The 26039-nt window shown below is 50.5% G+C and overlaps 4 protein-coding genes across 14 annotated transcripts; 3 read left to right on the forward strand and 1 right to left on the reverse strand.

The window, feature by feature from the left end:
- The first annotated feature begins 630 nt into the window (after positions 1–630).
- Positions 631–14098, forward strand: BSCL2 (BSCL2 lipid droplet biogenesis associated, seipin). 11 transcript variants are annotated; one of them, XM_088832373.1, is made up of 13 exons: positions 840–1840; positions 3731–3858; positions 3972–4184; positions 5691–6007; positions 7523–7604; positions 10951–11094; positions 11957–12091; positions 12277–12374; positions 12944–13085; positions 13227–13292; positions 13470–13560; positions 13658–13738; positions 13856–14098. In XM_088832373.1, the coding sequence occupies exons 3-13, from the start codon at positions 4092–4094 to the stop codon at positions 13996–13998; spliced, it is 1392 nt and encodes a 463-aa protein (XP_088688499.1). In that variant the 5' UTR covers positions 840–1840; positions 3731–3858; positions 3972–4091; the 3' UTR covers positions 13999–14098. The 11 variants fall into 11 exon arrangements, with proteins under 11 accessions (XP_055271689.1, XP_088688499.1, XP_055271692.1 ...); XM_055415718.2 differs by lacking the exon at positions 840–1840 and adding an exon at positions 1965–2022; XM_055415714.2 differs by lacking the exons at positions 840–1840; positions 3731–3858 and adding an exon at positions 631–767.
- Positions 2032–3468, reverse strand: GNG3 (G protein subunit gamma 3). The gene is made up of 3 exons (XM_055415724.1): positions 3371–3468; positions 2868–2967; positions 2032–2308 (listed from the first exon to the last, which is right to left on the reverse strand). The coding sequence occupies exons 2-3, from the start codon at positions 2964–2966 to the stop codon at positions 2180–2182; spliced, it is 228 nt and encodes a 75-aa protein (XP_055271699.1). The 5' UTR covers position 2967; positions 3371–3468; the 3' UTR covers positions 2032–2179.
- Positions 14099–14237: 139 nt separating the features above from the next.
- On the forward strand, positions 14238–16775 carry LRRN4CL (LRRN4 C-terminal like). The gene is made up of 2 exons (XM_055415721.2): positions 14238–14892; positions 15418–16775. Exon 2 carries the CDS (start codon positions 15423–15425, stop codon positions 16128–16130), a length of 708 nt encoding a protein of 235 aa, XP_055271696.2. The 5' UTR covers positions 14238–14892; positions 15418–15422; the 3' UTR covers positions 16131–16775.
- Positions 16776–23141: 6366 nt separating this feature from the next.
- Positions 23142–25818, forward strand: UBXN1 (UBX domain protein 1). Its single transcript, XM_055415726.2, has 10 exons — positions 23142–23247; positions 23355–23442; positions 23582–23635; positions 23722–23828; positions 23915–23984; positions 24226–24417; positions 24512–24563; positions 24680–24796; positions 25324–25516; positions 25681–25818. The coding sequence occupies exons 2-10, from the start codon at positions 23384–23386 to the stop codon at positions 25728–25730; spliced, it is 894 nt and encodes a 297-aa protein (XP_055271701.1). The 5' UTR covers positions 23142–23247; positions 23355–23383; the 3' UTR covers positions 25731–25818.
- The last annotated feature ends 221 nt before the right edge of the window (positions 25819–26039 follow it).

The following is a 26039-nucleotide window of genomic DNA, read 5'->3' on the forward strand; positions in this document are numbered from 1 at the left end:
GGTTAGGGAGATCGCCTGGAAGAGGGAATGGCAACCCACTCCAATATTCTTGCCTGGAGAATCTCCATGGACAGCGGAGCCTGGTGGGCTACAGTCCATAGAGTCACAAAGAGTCAGACGCGATTGAGCAACTAAGCACAGCACAAGAACTAAACAGTTTCCTGAACAGAATCTGGGTAGGTCCCCACTTCAGGAGGGAGACCAGGTTACTTTCTCCTTTCTTCCTCTCTAGGATGAGGGAATTAAATAACTCCAGGGCCTATTAGGGCTCAGGAATTCAGCAACAGCTCCCCAAGTTCACTGGGACCCCTGTAGCCTGTGGAGACATCCACAGGAATCTAAGTTATTCCCTTGGTTTCCTCTCAGTTCTCCCTGTGCTTGACTTCCTGTGTGAAAGTGTGAGGAAGCTGGGGGTGATATGCTTTCCCTAATATAGGTCACCCACGCCTACTGCAAAGCAGCTCCTACCCCTAAGTGTATCACAGGACACAGCATGAGCTGATCTAGGCTTCCCCCCGGGAAAGGATGTATTCCTGAATGGAGGGTGGGGACTATTAATCCACGAGGAGCAGACATCCTGAGACTACTACCGTCTCTGCCTTGGCCTTGGTCCCACCTCCGTATGTCTTTCCTTCCCTTGGAAGGAAAAGGCTGCTAGAAAAAGTATTCTGGAGCTTTATAAACCTCTGCCAAGGCTGCGCCCAGGAGGCGCTCGTGAGACAAGCCTCTGACCGGGCAGCTTGCTGGCTGGACCACTACGAGGGGTGGTAAGCGAACCAGGGGCGGGGACACTAATCCTAGCGGATGTGACAGAATGGGCCTGAATGGGAAGTGGGAAAATAGCAAGCCCTAGTTCTACCAGGAAGCCAAAAGTGAACAACTTTGGGCTTATCCAACTCCTAGGGAGAACGAGAGCCATCCAAGGAACAGCACTCCCAAGCCGAACGGTGCGGGAATTGCCGTCACACTGGTGTTTCCGCTCCGAAGGGGCTTCCACTAGGCAAGCTGTAGGGACCTGGATTCTCATAAGATCCACGCGACAGGCGCCTACTATATCGGCGTGCTTGCTGGGGTTCCCTTGTCCCAAGATCCGTGGTTATAGCCGCCCGTGAGCCTTCACCTGGGTCGGGTGGACGTCGGCGTCCAGCCTCCGGCCTGGGGAGAAGCGGGTATCGAGTTGGCGAGGACACGGGCAGCCATTTTGAGACAGACGAGCACGGAAGGGACCATACCGAGGCCTCCGGACGCCTGGGGCCGCCATTTTAAGCGCGGGCGCCGCGGAGAAGCCCTGCACGGCGAGACGCTGCGCCGCGCGGCCGCCGGGCTGGCGCGGGCCCCGCGGCGGCGGCCATCTTGGAGGGCCTGCTGCGGGCGCAGCCATCTTAGGCGTGAAACCGGCCCCGCCTCAGGAGCTGGGCCCGAGCTCCTCCCCTCTCACTGGGGACCGCCTCTCTTCGACTGCCCTCGGGACTCCCTTCCTAAGTTCCCCCGGTTCGGTCTGTTTTCCTTTTCGTTTGGCTTCATTGCGTTCCTGTGTAAGTGTGGGAGTGCCCTCTGTAGCCTCTGAGTGCCTGTGTGTAACAGTTCTTCTTACACTTGAGACCCTTTCTCTCGCTCTCCAACCCCTCTAACCCGACGGATCTCCGACACTAGAGAATGTCTAACGCGCTTTGACCGGCCGTGTTCCCTGGTTGTGGCAAGCCTTTCTACCTGTCGCACCCACCACCAAATCTATTGACCGATGAGCCTCTCCCCCCAAGAACGGTAACACAGGAGCTGTCCTCTGAGACTCTGGATGACTTTATTCTTCACATGGCTTTAGCCTCCCAGTAGCTCCAAGGTGAGACGGAGAGCAAGCACCCAGCCCACTCCCCTCTCCATTGTCTGAGCAGGTCACAGAGGGAGGCCGGCGGGACGCTGCCAGAGTCTGACAGCCCTTCTGTGGGTGGAGCTAGGGGTGCCCCGAGTCACAGGGCGCTTTGGGCCTGCCACCGTGGGCGAGGAAATGGAGTCGGCAGACAGGTGAGGGAGGGCTTGGGTTTCAGATAACTTCACAGGGTAGGGCAAGCGCTAGGGGTGGGATGCAGGGATCCTCGGGGACTCACGACAGTTACTGACATAAATAAGGAAGGGCCCGGGACAGGGAAAGGTGAGGAGTTGTGAAGAGGAACAGGGCAGCTCAGAGGAGAGCACAGAAGAATTTCTTCTCCCGGAAAGGGTTCTCCGAAGTGGGCACAGGAGTGATGAGGGGATCCTCACAGGCGTGGGCATCACAATAAGTCATCAGGTCTGCTGCTGCCTTGGACACCTGGGGCACATCCAGGAGGGGAATTGTTAGCCAGAAATCCCGAAGGGGGCTGCAGCCTCCTTCCCCAAATAGATTATCTTTTGCCATCTTTAGGACTCCTTCGGAGAAGGCAATGGCAAGCCACTCCAGTACTCTTGCCTAGAAAATCCCATGGATGAAGGAGCCTGGTAGGCTGCAGTCCGTGGGGTCGCTAAGGGTCGGACACGACTGAGCGACTTCACTTTCACTTTTCACTTTCCACTTTCATACATTGGAGAAGGAAATGGCAACCCACTCCAGTGTTCTTGCCTGGAGAATCCCAGGGAAGGGGGAGCCTGGTGGGCTTCCGTCTATGGGGTCACACAGAGTCGGACACGACTGAAGTGACTTAGCAGCAGCAGCAGGACCCCTTAAGACAATCTTCCCTCATCACCCACAGAGACCTGGAGCCAGCTTTCCTTACAGACGCCAAGACTCCTTCCATGATCTCAAGGAGTCAATGAGAGGAAGCCTCTCTCAGCCTGAGGTTTGGGCACCTAGGTACAGCCTGCCAACTAATGGGATCCAGGGCCCCACCCACCTTTATCCGGCACAAGCTGGCTTCAATCTTAAGCTGTTCCACCATCTTGCGGGCTTGCCCAATACTCATAGTGCTGTTCACAGGAGTCTCCCCTTTCATCCTGGAGAAAAGAGACAGCTCAGAGCATGCTAGGGGCCCCTGCACAATCTCAGCTGAAGACCCCCTTCCCCAATTATGCCTCATCAACCACTGCAAGGCTAGGTCATATGCCCTAATATTTTACTCCCCTCTTATCCCCAACCTCCCTGGCCTTTCCTATCTCCTGGTTCCTCAGCTAAGGAAATGGAGAAGTAGAATGAGAATGCTCCCAAACTCCTATAAGGCCTGGGCTGCAGATCATTAAACATATGAATGACTGAAGGCTTTACAGCCCTCAAGCTATCTGTGTTCCCAGCTCTGAAAACCACAACTAGAAAGAGCCCCGCCCTAATGAGGAGGGCACATAACCCCCACCTGCCCCCCTTGAGCCCCAAAGGGAGAAGAGCAGGATGCTCCCTACTCACCTGAGGCCACAGGCAGCGACAGTCCTGGGGAATCTGATCAGTGGGGTGCACCAAAACCTTCTGCCTAAGATGGGTGCCCCACCTTGCAGGGAGTTGCAGCTGAGAGTATCTGACGCAGCAGCAGAAGCAGCTAATAGAAGGCCACTGGGGAGGGTCAGGTCAGAGGCCAGTGGAGGGCCGGTCCCTGTTTCTGCAGCTCCAGCACTGGCTGATACCTGAAGGATGAAGGATGCTGGAAGGAGCAGCTCAGATCCTGGCAGATACCAACTGTCTGGCCAGTGGGGGAGCCTGGCTGCTGCCTGCAGCCCCTGTGCACACCCCCACTGTTACTGTCTCACTGCCTGCCCTTCCCCATTGCAGGCATCCAGAGTCTGGGCTAGAGCCCTCCCCAAAGGAGCTGGAAGTAGCTGAGTCCCAGGCAGACACCCCCCTCAAATGGGGTGGTCTGGACCTGTGACAGCCCCTGCAGTGAAGTCAGTACGGACTGCGTAAGACCCTGCTCATTTGAAATTCTGACATCAGCTGGGCAGTCGCCCCCTCCATCCCTCCTCCCTCTACTCTGACACAGCATTTAGCACCTGAATCTTCGTTTCTGTTCCAGGGACCCTCCATTCCCCATATCCAGGAAAATGTGATGAGCTACAGGTTTCAGCTTCTAGATCACCACTTAACGTTCTAGCTACAAGTGGAAAATCCAAGGGCAGCAAGGTCCACTAGAAAGATGTCGGAAGAAATGGCAGACCAAAGAGAAGAAGGAGAAGCTGGGGAAAAAGAGGCATGCAGAGACCAGATCAAAGAATCCGACAAAGAAGAGGTAGGGGAGAGTCGGTGGGTGTTTCTGGAAATAGATGGGCTTCCTGGATGTGTGTGTGGGTTGGTTTGAGAGATTGCCTTTTACGTCTGCAGCGTTGTGCGTGGTGCTGTGGGGAGTGCAAAGATGCGCGCAACACTGACCTTACCTTCTGAGGGATCTTGTTTGGGGTGAATAGACACATACAAAATAGAAAGTGCCACCCGCCAAGACCTAGTCTAGATAATGCGCTGTGGGAACTCAGAGAAAAAGTCTGGTTAGGGTCGGAGGAGGTCAATGAGGCGTCTTTAAAGTTGGAGACAAATCACGGGCCTGAAATGCTACCACTTTTGTGAATAGGGGCCAGCCAGCCCGCCGGCGCATCACGCAAAATTCCCAGGTACCCGCAGATTGCAACGTTCCCGGGGTAAATGCTCTCTGCCTTGGAAGCCCACGGGTCCAAGGAGATGTGCGCAATAAAAATCAGCGCCTGTTGGATGCCCGCCTCTCCCTCTTTTGGGGGTTAAATGACTGATAGTGAAGGTGTAGGCGGAGTGCCTCGGTTGCGGCCTCGAGGGGCTGGCTGAGAGGGATGCTGCTGACTCATAGCATTTCCTGGAGCATATCTTGGAGCCTGGAGGAAGATGCCTATCCGCTTTGGTTTTGGTTACCAAGAGGGGAGGGGGTAACGGACCAGTGGGAGGGAGAGAGCCCGGCGCTTGGAGGTGGGAACCTGGCCGCCTGGAAGGCCCCGCCCCCTGCGCCGGGCCCCGCCCCGGACGAACCCCGCTCCCCTGCGCTACAGAGGCGGCCGGCGGAAGGGGGCGGAACTACCCTGGGAGGCGGAAGTGCCTTCTCGCCGTTGCCCTGGCAGCGCGCGCGGCTGGTGAGTCTGCGGAGCTGCGGCTGCGGGCAGGATGGTTTCTATGGTGGTGCGGTTGCGTGGGGGCTCCAGGCGTCGCTCCCATCACCGAACTGGAGGGGTCTGGCGGGGAGCGGCCGTTGGCCGCAGGACGCCCTGCCTGGCGTGGGGCTCGGTCTTGTCTGGGAGCGAGCGCAGCTCCAGGAGGATAGAAGCAACTTTAGGAGGCAATAGTGGCTGCGCTGAGGTTGCTGACTTTTAGTCCAGCTGTGCGACCTTAGGCAAGTCACGAACTCTCCGTGCAGCCACCTCGCAGTGTGGAATCGTGTGTATAAGTCCGCCTTAGGAGAGTTTTAAGGCGTTCCTCCTCTGTATTAATACGTTGCTATGAATGACCATCAAAGTGGCCTGTCCTAGAATCAGGTGACCCGAGGATGGGTTCAGCTGAGGAACTCTAGCACAGGGGGGTGGTGAGAAAGCTCAGTGGAGGAAGGGAAGGGATAATTGGCTGAGAAACACGATCAGTTGGAGAAAAGCCATACGAAACAAAGGCTTTGCTATGTCTTGCTGTCTCTGGTTCATCAAAGCCATTCTGGTCAGCCTGTCCTTTTTGTCCTCACCTCCCCCGTGAGACGAGCCATTCTTTCCCCTTCTGGGTCTTTTTCCAGGAACCACCAGCTGCTTCGTCCCATGGCCAGGAGTGGCGTCCAGGTGGCAAAGCACCTAGGAACCCAAAGCCTGAACCCGGGGCCAGAGCCCCTGCGCCCCCTGCCATGGTCAATGACCCACCAGTGCCGGCCTTAGTGTGGGCCCAGGAGCTGGGCCGCGTCATGGCAGGCCGCGCCCGCAGTCTGCTGCTGCAGTTCGGCGTGTTCTTCTGCACCGTCCTCCTCCTGCTGTGGGTGTCCATCTTCCTCTACGGCTCCTTCTACTATTCCTACATGCCGACGGTCAGCCACCTCAGCCCCGTGCATTTTCACTACAGGTGAGAAGGCTCTTCTGTCAAAGTAGAGGGATCCTGTGCGAGAATTGCTACAAGCACCCTTGGCGCTTAACTGAGGAAAACCCTCTTATTTACACAGGGGGACACTTGAGCCTAGTGCACTTATATTGATTTATGGCCCAAGGCTGGGGCAGGTCTGGGCTGGTAGGGCTCTAAGGTCCTAGTCCTGTCTCTGGTTACTGAAATCCGGTTTAAAGAAACAAACAAAAAAAGCCCTCTCCTAGACTGTCGTCATGAGGGTCAGTTCAATTTAGGCTGGATCAGACCTCTTTCAGGGCTACTGAAGACTTCTGAGCTAACCCAACCTCTCAAGTCATCTCAGAACTAATCTGCCCTTCAGTAGAGAAGATATGAGGAAAGCGGTATTTGCCTTTCACATTACTTCTTCCCACTCCTGATTGTCTGCTGCAATAGAGCTTATGAAAACAATAAGGTGTCTGGGTTCATAAACTCACAGAATCCTACTTGTCTGAATCCTCCGTTCCGTCCCATTTTACAGATTCTGCCAAATTTTCTCCCCTTCTTTTAAAAATGACTACAGGACCAATCAAGAGGTGCTATTATCAATGGTCCAAAGTTGTTTTTGTTTTTTTTTTTCTTTCCCTGTTTTGAATCCCTGGTCATGAGCCATAATTTCTAAGGCACAGCTGCTTAAATTTTTAAGAGGCATGGATCTCATGAAAGCTATGGCCCTTCCTGTCATGCTACTGCTGCTAAGTCGCTTCAGTCGTGTCCGACTCTGTGCGACCCCATAGACGGCAGCCCACCAGCCTCCACCATCCCTGGGATTCTCCAGGCAAGAACACTGGAGTGGGCTGCCATTTCCTTCTCCAATGCATGAAAGGGAAAAGGGAAAGTGAAGTCGCTCAGTCGTGTCCGACTAGTAGCGACCCCATGGACTGCAGCCTATCAGGCTCCTCCGTGGGATTTTCTAGGCAAGAGTACTGGAGTAGTGGCTTGCCATTGCCTTCTCCGAATGAGAACCTACTTATTGATACATGCCCAAGTATGTATCATTCCAGTTTTGCCTAAAATTGGAACGGTTTGTGAGCCTCTTAAAGATCATCTGTGGGTCCCTTTGGAGGAGTTTTCTCAAACTAGGCCCCAGATCAGAATGCTGGAATCAGAATCTAGAGGGGTGGTACCCAGGAATCTGTTTTATTTTTTTAGGAATCTGTATTTTTATCAGCTTCCCAAGTAAGGCTTTAGAAACACTTAAATCCGAAACTATTCAACTAAGTGTCCATAAGTTCCCATTTAAGAATGTCTACCTTCATGAGAAGAAATAAACACAAGTAGCAGGAAGAGAATTTAAAAGACTCATTCTAGTGTCTTGAATCTCCTGGCTGTACTTCTTCATCTCTCTATGACAGAGAAGGATGCCTGTTCTGGAAGAAAGGATGGGGGACAGGAAAGGGAGTCCCAGGGGCCCAGGAGGTGTGTGGATAAGTAAGACAGACTATAACTTATCAGAGTATCATCCTCATTCTCATTTAGGACGGACTGCGAATCCTCCGCCTCCTTACTCTGCTCCTTCCCTGTTGCCAATGTCACACTGGCTAAGGGTGGACGTGATCGGGTGAGTATGGGAGCTGAACAGAGGTTTCATTAGAGCTTTGATGACTTGAAACAAGAACACTTGGGAAAGACCTAGATACCAGGGACTGAGTAACAGAGACTGAAAGGAAAGCTTTCAAGGAAGGGAGGTTAAAGAAAAACTGAAGTCCAAATGAATTGAATGGGTTATTCTTTCCTCCTTAAATTGTTTCAGCCAGGCCATATCTGATAGATAAGGGGTGTTTTAGATCTAAATGAACTTAAAGAAACCAGCTATCTCACTGAACTAAGGTGGAATCCACCCAAGAGTTTTGAAAGTATGTTATTAATTATGACACTACTGAGATACATGTAAACTTCCATTACAAAGGGTACTGTGCCAGAGGATTGGCCAAATGCCACTATATCTTAAATAAACCTGAAAGCCCTGGGAAATTCCAAAGTAGGAATGCATCCTTCATTAGGCAAGTTGGTGGAAGCTCTGCAAAAAGGTAGGATCCCAGAACACTTCAGAAGGACCTTGGAGGATCAACAGCATTTCTGATCACCAGAGGCTTTTGACTTATCAGCAGCATAATGAGAAGTAATCAGTGGTCAGACTAAAAGTTTAAAAATCATTTGAAAATGATTTTTCAAAAATTGTACTTGGGAGGATACTGACCTGAAAATAGAAAATATGGAGGATAGAAATAAATGGTCATTCTGAAGGGAGGAATGTAAGCTATAGAGTTTTGGACCCCTTGGGGTTGACAATACAAATAACCCAGAAGACTGTGTATCTTGTGACATCTTCCAGTGGACCATCAAAGTACCACTATCCAGAAAGCTTACCAGGTGGGATGAGTGGATCCCAGATGGAGATTTCAAAGTGGTGAAGTGGAGACTTTCCTGGCAGTCCAGTGGTTAGGACTCCGCACTTTCACTGCCGAGGGTCCTGGTTCAATTCTGGTTGAGGAACTTAAGATCCTGCAAGTAGCATGGTCAAAAAAGAAAGCAGTGGAGTGGAGTGTTGGGCATTGTGAGACAGAGGATTATCTATTTAATTCTGTTACTCAGGAAAGTCATGTGGAGAGTACTGTAGAATATTCTGTGAAAACATTGGTTCAATGTGTTTTTGTGGCTCAATAATAATAACAAATGGAATATATTGAGAGGGGAGTAGAAACAAGGCCACAGTACATCTATACCTGGGATGGTGCATGCTGTTGTGTGGCTTCCTGTTGTAGATCATAATGGTTGGCGACACAGGGAGCCTAAAACCATCGGGTACCAGGCTGCTGGATGAGGAAGGAATGAAAGGATGAAGGGTGAGGCCCAAGTTCCCCAATAAGTAAAGCAGGTCGATCATTTCATTGATTTCTGGTGGACATTTTTGAATGAGTGAGGGAAATGATGGGTCTGTTTTGTGGGTAACAACTTGTTTGAAGTAGATGTTGTCCTGCTTCAAAGAGCTCACAGGATTGACAGCAATCTCTACGTTGCATTAAGTAGAAAAGATGCAGTTCCTGCATTTCAGAAGAATTTGTGAAGAATTAGGTCTTCGGGAGACTATGGCCATGGTGAGGCTCAAAGTGGGAATGGAGGAGAGTTCTCCGTCAGGCAGACAAATGTGAACAAAGGCAGGAGTCTGTCACAAGATTCTGGTATTAGCAATTTTTGGATCCCCTTGGAGGAGATGACATAATTACTGGCTTAAAAAGAAAATATATATATATATATATATATATATATATATCAGTTCAGTTCAGTCGTGTCCAACTCTTTGCAACCCCATGGACTTGCAGCACGCCAGGCCTCCCTGTCCATCACCAACTCCTGGAGTTTACTCAAACTCATGTCCATTGATTCGGTGATGCCAACTCTAAATAAATAAAAATCTTTATTGCTATATAATTTGAATAGTATAGAAATCACCCATTCAAAATGTACAGTTCAGTTGTTTTAAATATATTCAGAGCTGAGCAACCATCACCATAATCAATTTGAGAACATTTTCATCAGCCCAGGAAAAAACTCATACCCACTACCTAGCAGTCATTCCCCATCTCCTTCCTGCTCACCCAGAGAACTACCTGTTTTAATGTTTCAAAGAATTCAGTGAAACAACCAGCTTAGATTCACCTGGCCTCTACATGGGGATAGGACTGTCATGGAATCCATTTTTTTTCAAGACAATTCAGACTGAAGGGACTTCCCTGGTGGTTTAGGGGTTAAGATTCCACACTTCCAATGCAAGGGGTGCGGGTTCAATCCCTGGTCAGGGAACTAAGATCCCATATGCGGCACAGTGTGGTCATAGAAACGAACAACAACAAAAAGGTAAAAAATAATAATTCAGACTGAAAATAAGAATATATAAAGAAGGATTTTGATCAGTGGATTTTCACCTATTACTCTAGGGATAAAATGCTCGAAGTACCTTCATAGCAATAAATCTAGATAGTTCACTATTAGGGTTGTGTGCATTTGTGCTAAGTTACTTCAGTCGCGTCCAACCCTGTGCAACCCTGTGGACTGTCGCCCACCAGGTTCCTCTGTCCATGGGATTCTCCAGGCACAGATACTGGAGTGGGTTGCCATGCCCTTCTCCAGGGGATCTTCCCAACCCAGGGATCGAACCTGGGTTGGCAGATTCTTTATCATCTGATCCATCAGGGAAGCCCCCACTATTAGGGTTAGGGCTCTCTTTTTAAAAAAAAAAATTTTTTTTTAATCCATTCCCTCTTTGGTTAAAACCAAAAGCTTTACCATCACCCTGGTAATCCTTGTGGATCACCCTGAGGGGGTCATGCACAGGATAAGCATAGTCAAATGTAGGAGTAGAAGGGTATAGGAATGGTCAGGAATAACTAGGGTATGTTTGGTGGCAAATCTTTAATCTTTTGAGGTCAATCCTAGTGAAGATGCTGTCCCACTGTGAGTCTCAGGGTTCTACCAACAGAACGAAGGTAAGGGACCCAGAAGGACACAGTTACTGTGGGAGAGCTGGCTAGGGAAATGGTGAGTGCTTCTGGCACTCTGCCAATTAGTAATGTAAGTGAAGGCAGGCTGGGCCCGAGGGGATGGCCTCACGGGGACAAAGAGGTCTGAGTCACAGATGGCCCAGTTGGCAACATGACGGTTCCCTTTTGGAAAAGTGACACAGCTTTTCTCGAACAGAGTGATTCAGGAATGTAGGTGCTGAAGATCTCAGAAGTGGGAGGGATCCAGCTACCAGAAGGGGGCAGTACATTCTTGGGAAGAGGGAGATTTGAGAGGCCTGTTTTGATAGTGGAGGAAATTGTATTTGGAAGGGTAGCCGGGAGGTGGGACAGGGACAGTGCAATTAAAAAACCTTTTTTGAAAGAGATGCCGGCCACCTTGGGCAGGTACTGATGTATGGACAGCCGTACCGCGTTACCTTAGAGCTTGAGCTGCCAGAGTCTCCTGTGAATCAAGATTTGGGCATGTTCTTGGTCACCATCTCATGCTACACCAGAGGCGGCCGAATCATCTCCACCTCTTCACGCTCCGTGAGTGTTCATGGCCTGTCTAGGAGGTTGTGGAAAATGATAACATGTCAGAGTATCTGGGTGGGGCTTCAGGAGAAAACATTCTGAGGTCTGAGACACGGACAGAGCATAGCAAGAGGTGTCAGTTTACCAAACCAGATAAACTCCCCCTCCTGACCGCCTCCCCCAGACATCCGATGAGCACATCCATCTTTGGGGGTAAAGTATGAAAAGTGGAGCCGCCCTGAAAACAGGGGCTTTTTTGGAGCCAGACAGACCAGGCCTCAAGTCCTCACTCGGAAACATACCAGCAGAGGGCCAACTTACTTAACCCCTTGAAGCAAATACAGTAGTAACTCCCTCATAGCGAGACTGGTTTGGATTCCATGAGGAAATAGTAGGTGTTCAATAAATGTTAGACTCCGTTCTTAATTGTCAACAGAACCATCTCATGAAGCAAATTTCTGAATGTCCACATGGGGAAAAAGCCTCCGATGGTACACTGGCCTGTGTACGAGTTCCAGTGTACTAGAATAGATGGTACACTGTTCTAGATTATAGAACCATTCTGGGGAAAGGTAGATGACAGATGGTGTGGGGCTTCACCTGGGAGGCTTTCTTAGAAGAGGAGACTTTGTTGTATTGGAATAGTGGTTGGGAAGGGCAGGGCGGGGATGTCTTCAAACTTTTGCAATGATGGGGTCGAGACTTGGGACGTGGTAGAAAGTGAAAGGGAGTAGGGGACCTAAGGAAGAAGCCACCTTCATACCCTGCTCAGGGGTGGTTTTGAGGGTGGGCACCCGTGCCCAGCCTCTACTCCCTGTTGAGGTGTGGTTTTGAGGGTGAGCGCCCGTCCCCAGCCTCTCTTCCCTGGCCCTGGCAGGTGATGCTACATTACCGCTCAAACCTGCTCCAGATGCTCGACACACTGGTCTTCTCTAGCCTCCTGCTGTTTGGCTTTGCGGAGCAGAAGCAGCTCTTGGAGGTGGAGCTATACCCAGAATACAGAGAGAACTCGGTAAGGAGAGGAGAGGAGGACAGGAGACAGTCCTCCCCATAAGCCCAGAATTTTACCCGAGGAGCTTCTGGGCTTGGTCAGGAGGGACCGCGGTGGAGGCTGGAAGCGGGCCTCAGATTGGGCTGGTAAGAGTGACAGCAGGATCCTGGCCTGATGTGCTGCTGCCACTGCCCTCCTGCCCGCAGTATGTGCCGACCACCGGAGCCATTATCGAGATCCACAGCAAGCGCATCCAGATGTATGGAGCCTACCTCCGCATCCACGCCCACTTCACTGGGCTCAGGTGAGGCAGTGCCCACGTGGTCTGGCCAGCTCTCCTGGGGCTGTCTTTAAGAGGGTCCTAAGCAGAGGTGACAGATTTTACCCAGGCTACAGGTTCTCAGCCCTGGCTGCACATCACATATCAGGAGCCTGGGGAACTTTTAGAAAAATACTGATGCCTGGGCCCCACCACCAAGACTAGGATTTGTTACGGTCATATCTGGCTGCCAGACTTTTTAAAATATTTATTTATTTGGCTGTGGCAGCTTTCAGTTGCAGCTTGTGGAATCTCATTCCCTGACCAGGGGTGGAACCAAGGCCCCCTGCTTTGGGAGTGGAGTCTTAGCCATTGGACCTTATCCAGGGAAGTCCCCAGCCATCAGACTTTCTGAAAGCACCCTGGGGGAGGTCATGTGCTGTCTGAGTGGAGAAATGCTCTCTTGAACCACTGGCTTAGTGGGTGGGAGGCAGAGGGTGGAGACCAGCTCTCGCCAAGCTCTGGTGAATTGCCCTAGAAATTACTTCTGGGAAATGAGAAGGCTGGCACTCCCTGGTAGCTGCTACTCCCCTCCTGCCTACTCCCTGCCTCAGGTACCTGCTGTACAACTTCCCGATGACCTGCGCCTTTGTCGGTGTCGCCAGCAACTTCACCTTCCTCAGCGTCATTGTGCTCTTCAGCTACATGCAGTGGGTGTGGGGGGGCATCTGGCCCCGACAGCGCCTCTCTTTGCAGGTCTCAAAGGACCCCTCCCTCTCCCCTTCATGGTTCTTCTTTGGGGAGTGGGCCGGGGCATGCTGGGGGCTGGGGTGGAAGGGCCTAATTACTCTGGTGAGGGAAGGCAGTCCTTGCTGCTCAGGAGTTTCCCCTCCACAGGTAAACATCCGAAACCGAAAACGTTCCCGCAAGGAAGTCCAGCGAAAGATCTCTGCCCATCAGCCAGGTAGAGGTGATGGCTGGGGGCTGGGTGAGGGGGGGTGGTGCTCTTGCGCCATCCAGAATGAGGCTTTAGGTGCTTGCCTACTAAGCTGAAGATCAAGAGAAAGGCGGGACGGGGTGAAGTTGGCACTGCCATCCAGGCACAGCCACCCTAGTCCTGCCCTGTCCTCTACCCTCCTTGGAGGCACAGAGCCCCGAGGCCAGGAGGAGTCCCCCCAGCTGTCACCCGTTACAGAGGATGGTGAGAGCCACGCGGATCCCTCCGGGACAGGTACGGTGCAGCTGCCCGACCCCCTTCCCAACTCCTCCTCAGTCCTCCCCTTCAGCCTCCTCCAGACTGACCTCTGCCTTCCCCCCTGGGGCTGCAGAAGGCCAGCTGTCCGAGGAGGAGAAAACAGATCAACAGCCCCTGAGTGGCGAGGAGGAGCTGGAGCCTGAGGCCAGTGATGGTGAGGGACCCTGTGTCGGGGGGCATGTGGGCAGGGCGGAGGCCACCCTGGGTGGGGGCGGGAGCCCCTGGTCTGGAATTTCCCCTTTGGGATTTGGTTTTCTCTCCCCTGGCCCAGGTTCAGGCTCCTGGGAAGATGCAGCTCTGCTGACGGAGGCCAACCTGCCTCCTTCTGGCTCTGCCCCTGCCCCAGAGACCGTGGGCAGCTCGGAGTCCTCTGCGGGTTCTGTCCGACAGCGCCCCATCTGCTCCAGCTCCTGAAGCGAGTAGGGCCAAGTCCCCACATTCTGGCCCTTTCCCACCTGCTCCCTTTCTCTCTCTGGGGCTCCCCCAATAATAAACTATTTTCGTGCCAGCTGCCTCCCTGACTCTGAAGTGGATTCAGGGTCATTTAAAAACCTGGTGTTCCCCAGGCATTCCCTGCCCCGACTGGAGGAGGTTTTCTTGTCAGGGGCCACAGATGCAGAAGACCTCCAGGCTCTGGACTATTTTAGGCACAGCTGTTTAATTCATCAGCCTGGAAGTCCAGGGAGTGAAAACCTGCCCACTCGGTCCTCTCCCTCTGGGGAGGGGGATAGCATAGGGTGGGGCTGCAAAGCTGGGATACATCATTCTGGCCTCCGCACCCCTCCCTTTCTCAATCCGTGGGGAGGCAGAAGACAGGAAATGACTGCCATGGATGTGGTATGATTTTTTACCGAAACAGCATTTTGTGGCCCAGGCCCCATGCTGTCCGTAGCTGTTTTCCTCTCTGATACCAGCCAGGTGGCCCCATCCCTTTCGCTCCCCTCCTCACCCCTTCACGTGACTTCAGCCTTTGGATTCTCAGCCCCTGGCTGCTTTCCACATTCCACTGCTCTTTCAGAACCCAGGCATCCCGACCTCTAGCTGAAACCGCTGCATGTGGCTTCCCCCACCCCTGGCCCCGTGACTCAGGCCTTCTGAAGGGACCAGCCCTCTTCTTGGCACTCACCAGGGAGGGGAGCAGGGGAAGGGGGGCCAGGTGGTGACATCACAGTCGAGGGGTATAAAAGCTTTGGGCTGAAACAGAGTTGAAATTGAAGACATTGACAGAACGTGACCGCACAGCCTGTGTTCCTGGGGACCTCTTAGGACCCCCAGCCTGCTACTCGCCGCATCAAGGCCTACCTGCTGGTAAGGGGGTGCCTGTGAGATAGAAGTGTGGAGGGCAGGGAGGGACCAGTCCTTCGGCAGGTGGGGAGGGAGGGCTCCAGGGCCTCTGTGTCCCCTCGCTTCTCCGTTCTAACTTCCGTCTCCCTTCTGGCTTTCTGCATGTGTCGCTGGCTAGCTGGTTGCTCTGGGTGACAGCTGGTAACCATTCCACCTTCCTTACCCAGGCGGTGTAAATCATTTCCTCCTCTTCTCCGCCCCAGCTCCCCCCAGCACTGTTTATTCAATAACTATTTCCAGCGCTTCACATGTTGCTGATCGCACCTCTCTCTGTTGGCTCAGACCACATTTCATTCTTTTCCCCAAAACCAAGCACATAAGCTGTTCAGAAGCTGGATGGACACAAGGGTGTGTCGGGTTATTCCCATCTCTTGCTTGTTCTCCCGGTCTCCTGTCCTGTTTCCCTTTGCTTACAGGTTTTGTTGAGGGACAGGGGGCCTGCAGGGTCTGGGGACTGCAGAGCCTTTACCCTTTCACCTTCCCTTCCAGATTCCATGCCGCGCTCTCCCTGCCTTCTGTGGCTCCTTGCTGTCACCTTCTCCCTGGTTCCCAGAACGCAGCCCTTGGTGGCCGGAGACTTGGAAGGAGACGAGCAAGATGAGACACCTTTGCCGGCTGTCCCCTGTGACTATGACCACTGCCGCCACCTGCAGGTGCCCTGCCAGGAGCTGCAGAGGGCCGGCCCGACAGCCTGCCTGTGCCCGGGCCTCTCCAGCGCCCTGCAGCCACCGCACCCGCCACGCCTGGGGGAAGTGCGCGTGGAGGCCGAGACGGGCCTCGCGGAGGTGCACTGGTGCGCACCCTCCTCCCCGGTCCACCAGTACTGGCTGCTGCTTTGGGAGGGCGGCGGGGCTCCGCAGAAGGGACCCAGCTTCAACTCGACAGTCCGCCGAGCGGAGCTGAAGGGCCTGAAGCCTGGGGGCGCATACGTCGTCTGCGTGGTGGCCGCCAATGACGCAGGACAGAGTCGCGCTCCCGGGCCCGGGGCGGAGGGCCTCGACGGCGCGGACGGCCCCAACTTAGGGCCCTGCGGCCGGCTGACCGTGCCGCCGCGGCCGCTCACTCTGCTGCATGCGGCCGTGGGTGTGGGCTCGGCGCTGGCGCTGCTCAGCTGCTCCGCCCTGGTCTGGCACTTCTGCCTACGCCAGCGCTGGGGCTGCCCCCGCCGAGGCCGAGGCCGCCCCAGCCACGCAGGGCTCTGAGGCTGCTCGGGCCTCCCCTGGGGGATTGACGGCCCACGAAGGCCAAACTGATGGCACAGAAGGCCAGGCGCTGGGCCCTTGCTGAGTGGGTTCATGCCCCAAACTTTCCACTCTGCTCAAAAGCTGAGGTTTAGAAGGAGAAAGTTGACAAGATCTTTTGTTAATGGACCAGATAGTAATTTAGGCTTTGTGGTTCCAGGGGATAAAATCACAGATATTGTGTAGGTACCTACATAACCATGTAACCATTTAAAAGTGTTTAAATGGTTCTTAGCTCGTGGGCCTCACAAATCAGGCTGCAACCATGTTCCACATGTGGGCCCTGTCACTGTGGGTGGCTTCCCATGGGGTTTTGAGGATCAGCTGCTGTGGGAATGGGAGCTTGGGGCTAGAGACCACACCTCACCTGCTGCCTTTTGCTTAGATAGTAAGGATGCACACTGAGTTACAAGCCACTGTGTCTTAAGTCGGGGGGGGACTAAGTGACTGACGGGTGGAGAAGAGGAGGATTGTCCAAGTGGCTGTCTGGGACAAGCTTGCTTATAAAAATATATTAATAACAAAGGGTTTCCCCTCCCCCCATTTGTGTTTACTGTGTATTATCTGTGTTTGTTGTATAACATTAAAGGAAATGTAAAAGGAAGACGTTTTCATTGTCATGATCCTTTTTGTTTAAATTTTTTATTTTGTATTAGAGTATAGCTACAGCCCATGGGGTCGCAAAGAGTCGGACATGACTGAGTGACTACACTTTCGAAACTTAGCTATCATGATCTTTTTCAATTCCCTGTCCTTGGGACTTGTCTAGCAGCACAGTGGATAAGAATCTGCCTGCTAATGCAGGGAACATGGGTTCGATCCCCGGTAAGATCCCACATGCCACAGAACACCACAACTAGAGAGTAACCCACCCCACCACCAACTCCACCACACAATGAAACTAGAGAAAGCCTGTGAGTAGCATCAAGGACCCATAGCAGTCAGTAATAAGTAAATAAGTAAATTTTCAAAAAAAATTGTTTTAAAAACCCAGGCCCATTCATTGGGAAGGCAGAATCTTAGCCATGGGACCACCAGGGAAGTCCCTTATTTTTAAATTAAGTGGATGTAGAAAAGTCTAAGTTGCTACAGAGTTTACTCCTCCTCACTTTTACTGCTCTTAAATCTTTTAAAAATTATAAACATAACACATATTTCAAGTAAAACTTGATAAAAGAGTTCTCCTCAAGAGGTAATCACCTGCAGCAGAGCAAATCTTTCTCTAAGCAGTGGAAATATATTCTTGATTTCATTCAATATATTATAGACAATGTTCCATGTTGGTAAATCACAGCCTCCCCAGTTATGTGAATGGCATAACTTTCCATCGGAGAATGCTCCTTAACTGACACTTCCCATGGCTCCTTGTTAGAACATTTGTCTTCAGTGTGTGCTATGGACATCCTTGTTTGCTGGCGTATCCTCACATGATTAGGTAGTTCCACAGGGTACTTACCCGGAAGTAAGCGAGAAAGATAGTGCTATACAATTTAGTCATTCTTTTCTTTTTTTGTTGTTTAGTCACTAAGTCGTGTCCAACTCTTTCTGACCCCATGGACTGCAGCACACAGGCTTCTCAGTCCTTCACTATCTTTCAGAGTTCGCTCAAATTCTGACGATGCCATGCAACCATCTCATCCTCTGTTGCCCCATTTTTCTGCCCTCAATCTTTCCCAGCATCAGGGAATGAGTTGGCTCTTCGCATCAGGTGGCCAAAGTATTGGAACTTCAGCTTCAGCATCAGTCCTTCCAACGAATATTCGGGGTTGATTTCCTTTAGGATTGACTGGTTTGATCTCCAAGGAGTCCAAGGGACTCTAAAGAATCTTCAGCACCACAATTCGAAAGCATCAATTCTTCAGAGCTCAGCCTTCTTTGTTGTCCAACTCTCTCACATTCATACATGACTACTGGAAAAATCATAGCTTTGACTGTACAGACCTTTGTCGGCAAAGTCTCTGCTTTTTAATATGCTCGCTATCTAGGTTTGTCATAACATTTCCTTCCAAGGAAAGAGCATATTTTAATTTCATGGTTGCAGTCACCATTTGCTGTGATTTTTAGAGCCTAAGGAAATAAAATATCAGTTTCCACTTTCCCCCATGTATTTGCCATGAAGTGATGGGACTGAATACCATTATCTTAGTTTTTTGAATGTTGAGTTTTAAGCCAGCTTTCTCACTCTCCTCTTTCACTCTCATCAAGAGGCTCTTTGGTTCCTCTTCACTTTCTGCCATTAGAGTGGTATCATCTGCATATCTGAGGTTGTTGATATTTGTCCCAGAAATCTTGATTCCAGCTTGGCATTTTGCATGATGTACTCTGCACCAGGCTTCCCTGGTGGCTCAGATGGTAAAGAATCTGCCTTCAATGCAGGACACCTGGGTAAAATCCCTGGGTTGGGAAGATCCCCTGGAGGAGGGCATCGCAGCAACCCACTCCAGTATTCTTGCTTGAAGAATCCCCAAGGACAGAGGAGCCTGGTGGGCTACAGTCCATGGGATCGCAGAGTCAGACACAACCAAGTGACTAAGCATGGCACAGTCCTCTACATATGTTAAATAAGCAGGGTAACAATACGTAGCCTTGACAAACTCCTTTTCCAATTTTGAACCAATCCATTGTTCCATGTCCAATTCTAACTGTTGCTTTTTGACCTGCACACAAGTTTCTCAGGAGACAGGTAAGGTGGTCTAGTATTCCCATCTCTTGAAGCATTTTCCAGCTTGTTGTGATCCACATAGTCAAAGGCTTTAGTGTAGCCAATGAAATGGAAGTTGATGTTTTCCTGGAATTCCCCTGATTTCTCTATGATCCAACAGATGTTGGCAGTTTGATCACTGGCTCCTCTGCCTTTTCTAAATTCAGCTTGCACATCTGGAAGTTCTCAGTTCACATACCGCTGAAGCCTCACTTGTAGAATTTGAGCATTATCTTGCTAGCCTGTGAAATAAGCACAATTGTACAATAGTTTTAACATTCTTTGGCATTGCCTTTCTTTGGGATTGGATGAAAACTGATATTTTCCAGTCCTGTGGCCATTGTTGAGTTTTCCAAATTTGTTGACATATTGAGTGCAACACTTTAACAGCATCATCTTTCAGGATTTTAACTCAGGTGGAATCCTGTCACCTTCACTAGTTTTGTTCATAGTAATCTTCCTAAGGCCCACTGGACTTCACACTCTAGGATGTCTGGATCTAGGTGAGTGACCACACCATCATGTTTATCTGGGTCACTCAGACCTTTTTTGTATAGTTCTTCTGTGTATTCTTACACACGTTCCTAATCTCTTCTGCTTCTGTTAGGTCCTTGCCATTTCTGTCCTTTATTTTGGCCATCCTTGCATGAAATGTTCCCTTGGTATCTCCAGTTTTCTTGAAGAGATCTCTAATCTTTCCCATTCTATTGTTTTCCTCTATTACTTTGCACTGTTCACATAAGAAGGCTTTCTTATCTCTTCTCACTATTCTCTGGAACTCTGCATTCAGATGGATATAGCTTCCCTTTTCTCCTCTGCCTTTCACTTCTCTTATTTTCTCAGCTATTTGTAAGGCCTCCTCAGACAACCGTTTTGCCTTTTCGCATTTCTTTTTCTTGGGGATGGTCTTGATCACTGCCTCCTGTACAATGTCATGAACCTCTGTCCATAGTTCTTCAGGCACTCTGTCTACCATAGCTAATCCCTTGAATCTATTTGTCACCTCCACTGTATAATCATAAGAGATTTGACTTAAGTCATACCTGAATGGTCTAGTGGTTTTCCCTACTTTCTTCAATTTAAACCCAAATTTTGCAATAAGGAGCTCATGATCTGAGCCACAGTCAGCTCCGGGTCTTATTTTTGCTGACTGTATAGAGCTGCACTATCTTCAACTGCAAAGAATATAATCAGTCTGATTTCAGTCTGACCATCTGGTGATGATCCTGTGTAGACTCGTCTCTTGTGTTGTTGGAAGAGCGTGTTTGCTATGACCAGTGTGTTCTCTTGACAAAACTCTGTTAGCCTTTGCCCTGCTTCATTCTGTGCTCCAAGGCCAAACTTGCCTGTGACTCCAGGTATCTCTCTCTTTAAAAAAAAAACATTTATTTATTTTATTTGGTTGTGCTGGGTCTTAGTTGTAGCATATGGGATCTAGTTCCCTGACCAGGGATCAAACCTGGGCCCCCTGTATTGAGTGCATGGAGTCCCAGCCCCTGGATCACTAGGGAAGTCCCTCCAAATATCTCTTGACTTCCTGCTTTTGCATTCCAATAACCTATGATGAAAAGGACATGGGAATGACAAACCACTCCAGTATTCTTTCCTCGAGAACCCCATGAACACTATGAAAAGACAAAAAGATATGACACTGGAAGATGAGCCCCCCAGGTTGGTAGGTGTCCAACTACTGGGGAAGAGGGGAGAAATAGCTCCAGAAAGAGAGTTGAGCAAAAGCAGAAATGACGCTCAGTTGTGGATGTGACTGGTCATGAAAGTAAAGTCCAATGAAGTAAAGAACAATATTGCACAGGAACCTGGAATGTTAGGTCCTTGAATCAAGGTAAATTGGATATGGTCAAGTAGGAGATGGCAAGAGTGAACATCAACATTTTAGGAATCAGTGAACTAACAGAGATGGAAATGGGCGGATATAATTCAGATGACCATTAGATCTACTATTGTAGCCAAGGATCCCTCAGAAGAAATGGAATAGCCCTCACAGTCAACAAAAGCATCTGAAATGCAGTACTGGGTGCAACCTCAAAAATGACAGAATGATCTCAGTTTGTTTCCAAAGCAAACCATTCAACATCACAGTAATCCAAGTTTATGCCCTAATCACTAATGCCGAAGAAACTGAAATTGAATGGTTTTATGAAGAGCTACAAGACCTTCTAGAACTAACACCAAAAGAAAGATATCCTTTTTCTTAAAAAATATTCTTTTTTATAGGGGGCCATGTTCTGCGGTATGTGGGATTTTAGTTCCTGACCACAGATCACACCCATGCCCCCTGCGTTGGGAGCACAGAGTCTTAACCACTGGACCACCAGGAAGTCCCTAGTCATTTTTCTCTTATTGGAACTCTAGAATAAATGTAGAGTATATTTGCTATCTAGAATATACTCACCACATTGCCACAAATTCTTTGTGTATTTTTGATTCCTGTATTTCTTCAGCGTTCAGTTCAGTTCAGTTGCTCAGTCGTGTCCAACTCTTTGCAACCCCATGGACTGCAGCACGCCAGGCTTCCCTGTCCATTACCAACTCCTGGAGCTGATGCAAACTCATGTCCATCAAGTTGGTGATACCATCCAACCATCTCATCCTCTGTCATCCACTTCTCCTCCTGCCTTTGATCTTTCCCAGCATCAGGGTTTTTCCAGCAAGTCATTTACAAATAATGAGGGTCTACTCCCTCATTTTTTGGATAAATTTTCTAACCTACTATCTTATTATTAAAGACTCACTTTAGAGACTTCCCTAGTAGTCCAGGGATTAAGATCCTACACTTACACCACAGGGAGCACAGGTTCGATCCCTGGTCAGGGAACTAAGATCCCACATGCCACATGCCTCATGCAGCAAAGCCAAAAACACAAAAACAAACAACCATGAAGACAGGCTTTACACACATTCTCACTTAATTCCTATCACAATCATTCCAAGAGACGGTGTCACTTTTTCACAAATGAGAGGCAAGCTTGAGGTTCTAAACACTTTGAAGCTACAAGTCAGGATTTCAGCCCAAGTTGCACCAAAAGCTGATGCTCTTGACTCCACTACAGCACAGCTTGGCCGTTTGATATCGCACAGTGCATGGGTTTGAATCCTAGCTCTCCTACTGTACCAGCTCTGTCACCTTCGGTAAATTAGCTCACCATTCTGGGTTTGTTTCCTGTGACTACTAATAGTATCTACATCATATGGATTGTTGGGATGATTAAATATTAATTAACCATATAAAATTCTCTAGTGCATCTGTTATCAATATTAGTAATTTATTATTAGTCTGCTTCTAATAAACATTTAAAAGTAAGTTTTAGGGACTTCCCTGGTGGTCCAGTGGTTAAGGCTCTGTGCTTTCACTTCAGAGGGCACAGGTTAGCTCCCTGGTGGGGAACTGAGATCTCACAAGCTGTATGGCTTGGTCAAATAAACAAGGAAAATAAAAGTGAGTTTTAACTTAGGCGACCTAACAGCCTACGTAGCAGTGGGAAGCTAAGTAATCAAGACCACACAGCAGGGGGACAAATGCTAACAGAGAAAATACTGGTGCTGGGAGACAGAGATGGGGTGGTCAAAGCACCCTTTCCTTAGAAAGCAAACCGCAGGAGCTTCCATCGTGGCCCAGTGGTTAAGCTGAGGCGCTTTCATCACAGGAATGCAAATTTGATCTCTGGTCCGGGAATTAAAATCCCACATGCCTGCCATGCTGCCAAAACAGAAAGAAAGGGTCTATTTTGCAATCTGCACAAGTTACCCTCAAGCAGTGAAAGATTAACTCAGTGCTAACTACCTTTACCCAGTGCAGCTTGCCGGACACCTAAGGTTGGTGCTATTGTTATCCTCACTTTACAGATGGAGAATTAACGAGAGACGGAAGGAGGAAGCCATTTAGGTGACTGAGGTGTCATGGATAAGTCTTAACCCGGGAGGTGATGACAAGATCAGTTATTGCGTTTTGCAAAGATCCCTTGTGGCAGTCGAGCGGAGGATGGCTCCATTTTCCGGAGAGGATGAATAGGTCAAAGGGTGCATACATTTCTAAGGCTCCTGAAAAACACTGCTTGCGGTGCGCTTAGGGGCCATCTGGGGAGCTGTCTTCATTCGCCCATGGGTTTCAGGACAGCATCGTCCTTTTTCTCTAGCACCAACGGGCGCCCGGGGCTTGGGCTGGGGAGTGTTGGCTGCCTCCTAGAATGCGACTCCCAGGCACCGCCCATTCGCGTTCCCTCAGCAGGGCCAGGCCGGCGTTTTCTGGCACTCGGCGGCACCCGTCCACGTCCGCCTCCACGTGACCCAAACAGATTCTGGCACTGCCGCCTCCCCTAGGCTTTCTTCTCGTAGGTGTCGGCGGCTGGTCCGCAGCCGGTGAGTGAGCAAGCACCCGGCTGGGGCCGCCGCGGGCAGGGTTGGGCGCTGGTGGGAGGCTCCTCGCGCTGACCCCCGTCGCCGTCTTCGCTCCCCGCTTTCCCCAGGTCCCCGCGGAAGCGGCGGTGGCGGCGTCATGGCGGAGCTGACGGCTCTGGAGAGTCTCATCGAGATGGGCTTCCCCAAGGGACGCGCGTAAGGGAGCCCCCTAACCCAGGGCCTTGGGGGTCGCGCACCTGTCCAGGCCTTTACCCCAGGCTGTCCTCAGGCTCTTCGTCCCAGCCTGATCGTCGCCATGGCTCGTGGGCGCTATTCACGGTGTTTCTGCCCTCAGGGAGAAGGCTCTGGCCCTCACAGGGAACCAGGGCATCGAGGCTGCGATGGACTGGTGAGCGCTCAGACCGGTGGCAGGGGACGGGGAACTGCTGGGAGGGCAGCCTGAACGTTAACCTCCCTCCTGACTTTCCTTGCCAGGTTGATGGAGCACGAAGACGACCCCGATGTGGATGAGCCACTAGCCACCCCCCTTGGACATGTCCTGGGACGGGAACCCACCCCCTCCGAGCATGGTGACCCCAAAGGTCCTGATTGAGGAAAACAGTGTGATTATTCCGGAGGGCCCGAGGAGGACGGTGAAAGGGTAATAATACAGACTGTTTGTTTGTAGGACCTGGGTCTGCAGTGGGAGAAGGCAAGCCTGTTTTGACTGAAGAAGAAAGACAGGAGCAGACTAAGAGGTAGGAAGAACAAGCTCACGTTTCTGAAAGTCGCTCCCCACCTCTCCCCAGTACACAGATCTGGTCAAAGAGCTCTCACTTCCCACCTTGTTTTTTCTTGGCCTTTTCCTTGTTTGTTTGTTTGTTTTTGCATCTGTTTTGGGACTGTGTTCCTGGATTTTGTTTTCTGAGTCCCTTGTTATAAACTTACTTTCCCAATTTATATACATGTCTCTTGAATGGTTTCCTTTCTGCAACATAGGATGTTGGAGCTGGTGGCCCAAAAGCAGCGGGAGAGAGAAGAAAGAGAGGAGCGGGAGGCATTGGAACGGGAACGGCAGCGCAGGAGACAAGGACAGGAGTTATCAGCTGCCCGACAGAAACTACAGGAAGATGAGATGCGCCGGGCTGCTGAAGAGCGGAGGAGGGAAAAGGCTGAAGAGTTAGCAGCCAGGTCTGGGTTCTGGGCGTGTTGGCTAAGGCATGGGAAAGAAATCAGGATTCGCTTTGTCAATGTCTGATCTCCTTGTGTCCTGTCTGCATTCCAGACAAAGAGTCCGAGAAAAGATCGAAAGGGACAAAGCAGAGAGAGCCAAGAAGGTAGGTAATTGGGTGGAAACCAAGGATAGTTTAGTGGAGGGGCCAGTAAATCCCCTTTTCTAGCTTCAGAGGGCAAGGATGGGCTTAGTGCCTGATTATTGAACTTTGTCTTCTAGTATGGTGGTAACGTGGGTTCTCAGCCATCCCCACCAGCAACAGAGCCAGGCCCCGTTCCCTCCTCTCCCAGCCGGGAGCCTCCCACGAAGCGGGAGTATGATCAATGTCGCATACAGGTACTGATTCGGATTCCAGTCTTGCTCCTGGGACCCTTTTGTTGGCTTACAGGGCACCCAACCGAGCCCAGCCCAGAGCTTTTTTCAGTTATGTTCCCTTTGCCAAACCTCTCCCTTCTTTGTAAATGACTTTTGAAATCCTACCACCTCTGCTCTGAGGGAAGATATCAAATTTCACTTGCCCCAGTCTTATTTAAACCCATACCTCTCTCTTACTCAGCAGTTCCCTTTTTACTTGTTCATAGGGTTTTCATTTAATTATGCAGCTGTTTGCCTGATGTGGTATCTATCCAGATGTTTTATGTAGTTTTGTATTGTGGTTTCCTTAACGTGTGAGGGAGCCAGGGGTCTCTTTCTTCATTGCTGAGTAAAGTGCATTCTAAGTGGTTGTTCATTAGGTGCTTTCAATAGTAGTTATCCTGGTCCAGTGGAAGTGGAAGAAGGAGCCAGCTTTGCTCTTTTGCCTTACTTGGGCACCTTGCTCAGTTATGACACTCACTGTACTGTATCTTTCTCTTGCCTTTTAGGTCCGGCTGCCAGATGGGACCTCACTGACCCAGACGTTCCGGGCACGGGAACAGCTGGCAGCTGTGAGGCTCTACGTGGAGCTCCACAGTGGGGAGGAGCTAGGCGGGGGCCAGGACCCTGTGCAGTTGCTCAGTGGCTTCCCCCGGCGAGCCTTCTCAGAGGCTGACATGGAGCGGCCTCTGCAGGAGCTGGGTATGACACATGGGATCTGAGGCCAGGACTTGGGGGATAGGGGATGCTTGAGGAGAAGGGATGCGAAGAAAGGACTTTGTATAGAGATGCTGTGAGGGCAGAATGTGGGGCGGTGGGGGGAAGCAGATATCTTTGGGTTCAAATCTGTTTTCTTCCATCTTCAGGACTTGTGCCTTCTGCTGTCCTCATTGTGGCCAAGAAATGTCCTGGCTGAGAGGCCTTTATCCCACCATCCCTCTCTGACCTCTCTTCATCTTTAATAAAGCACTGACATTGCCTTCTTAATAAATAGACTCTCTTGAGTTCTGTATGTGCCTGACTCCTTCCTCAATAGCTGGGAGAGACAAGGAAGGCTTTCAGAATAGACACTATGCTTTATCTTAAATTTCCAAGGGAGACTTGTTCCTAATCTCTGGGTCTGATTAGTTGTCTGGGAGGTTAAAATGGGGCGTACTTTGGGTAGCACTTTTTGCTCTATGAGTAAGACAGTACCTAAGCTTGAAATCTACTAGCTATGTGCCTT

This window comes from Moschus berezovskii, chromosome 25 (assembly GCF_049115385.1).
Source record: "Moschus berezovskii isolate FMDL1 chromosome 25, NW_MosBer_1.0, whole genome shotgun sequence".
Classification (NCBI taxonomy): domain Eukaryota; kingdom Metazoa; phylum Chordata; class Mammalia; order Artiodactyla; family Moschidae; genus Moschus; species Moschus berezovskii.

Excerpts from the sequence above, each read along its gene's own strand:
- GNG3 (XM_055415724.1), bottom strand. The coding sequence starts at position 2,966 with ATGAAAGGGGAGACTCCTGTGAACAGCACTATGAGTATTGGGCAAGCC. Across the intron at positions 2,309-2,867 it reads CCAGCTTGTGCCGGATAAAG|GTGTCCAAGGCAGCAGCAGA; the intron begins GTGGGTGGGGCC and ends GATGTGCCCCAG.
- BSCL2 (XM_055415714.2), top strand. The coding sequence starts at position 4,092 with ATGTCGGAAGAAATGGCAGACCAAAGAGAAGAAGGAGAAGCTGGGGAA. Across the intron at positions 4,185-5,690 it reads AAGAATCCGACAAAGAAGAG|GAACCACCAGCTGCTTCGTC; the intron begins GTAGGGGAGAGT and ends GTCTTTTTCCAG. Across the intron at positions 11,095-11,956 it reads TCTCCACCTCTTCACGCTCC|GTGATGCTACATTACCGCTC; the intron begins GTGAGTGTTCAT and ends TGGCCCTGGCAG.
- LRRN4CL (XM_055415721.2), top strand. The coding sequence starts at position 15,423 with ATGCCGCGCTCTCCCTGCCTTCTGTGGCTCCTTGCTGTCACCTTCTCC.
- UBXN1 (XM_055415726.2), top strand. The coding sequence starts at position 23,384 with ATGGCGGAGCTGACGGCTCTGGAGAGTCTCATCGAGATGGGCTTCCCC. Across the intron at positions 23,636-23,721 it reads ATCGAGGCTGCGATGGACTG|GTTGATGGAGCACGAAGACG; the intron begins GTGAGCGCTCAG and ends TTTCCTTGCCAG. Across the intron at positions 24,564-24,679 it reads AAGCAGAGAGAGCCAAGAAG|TATGGTGGTAACGTGGGTTC; the intron begins GTAGGTAATTGG and ends TTTGTCTTCTAG.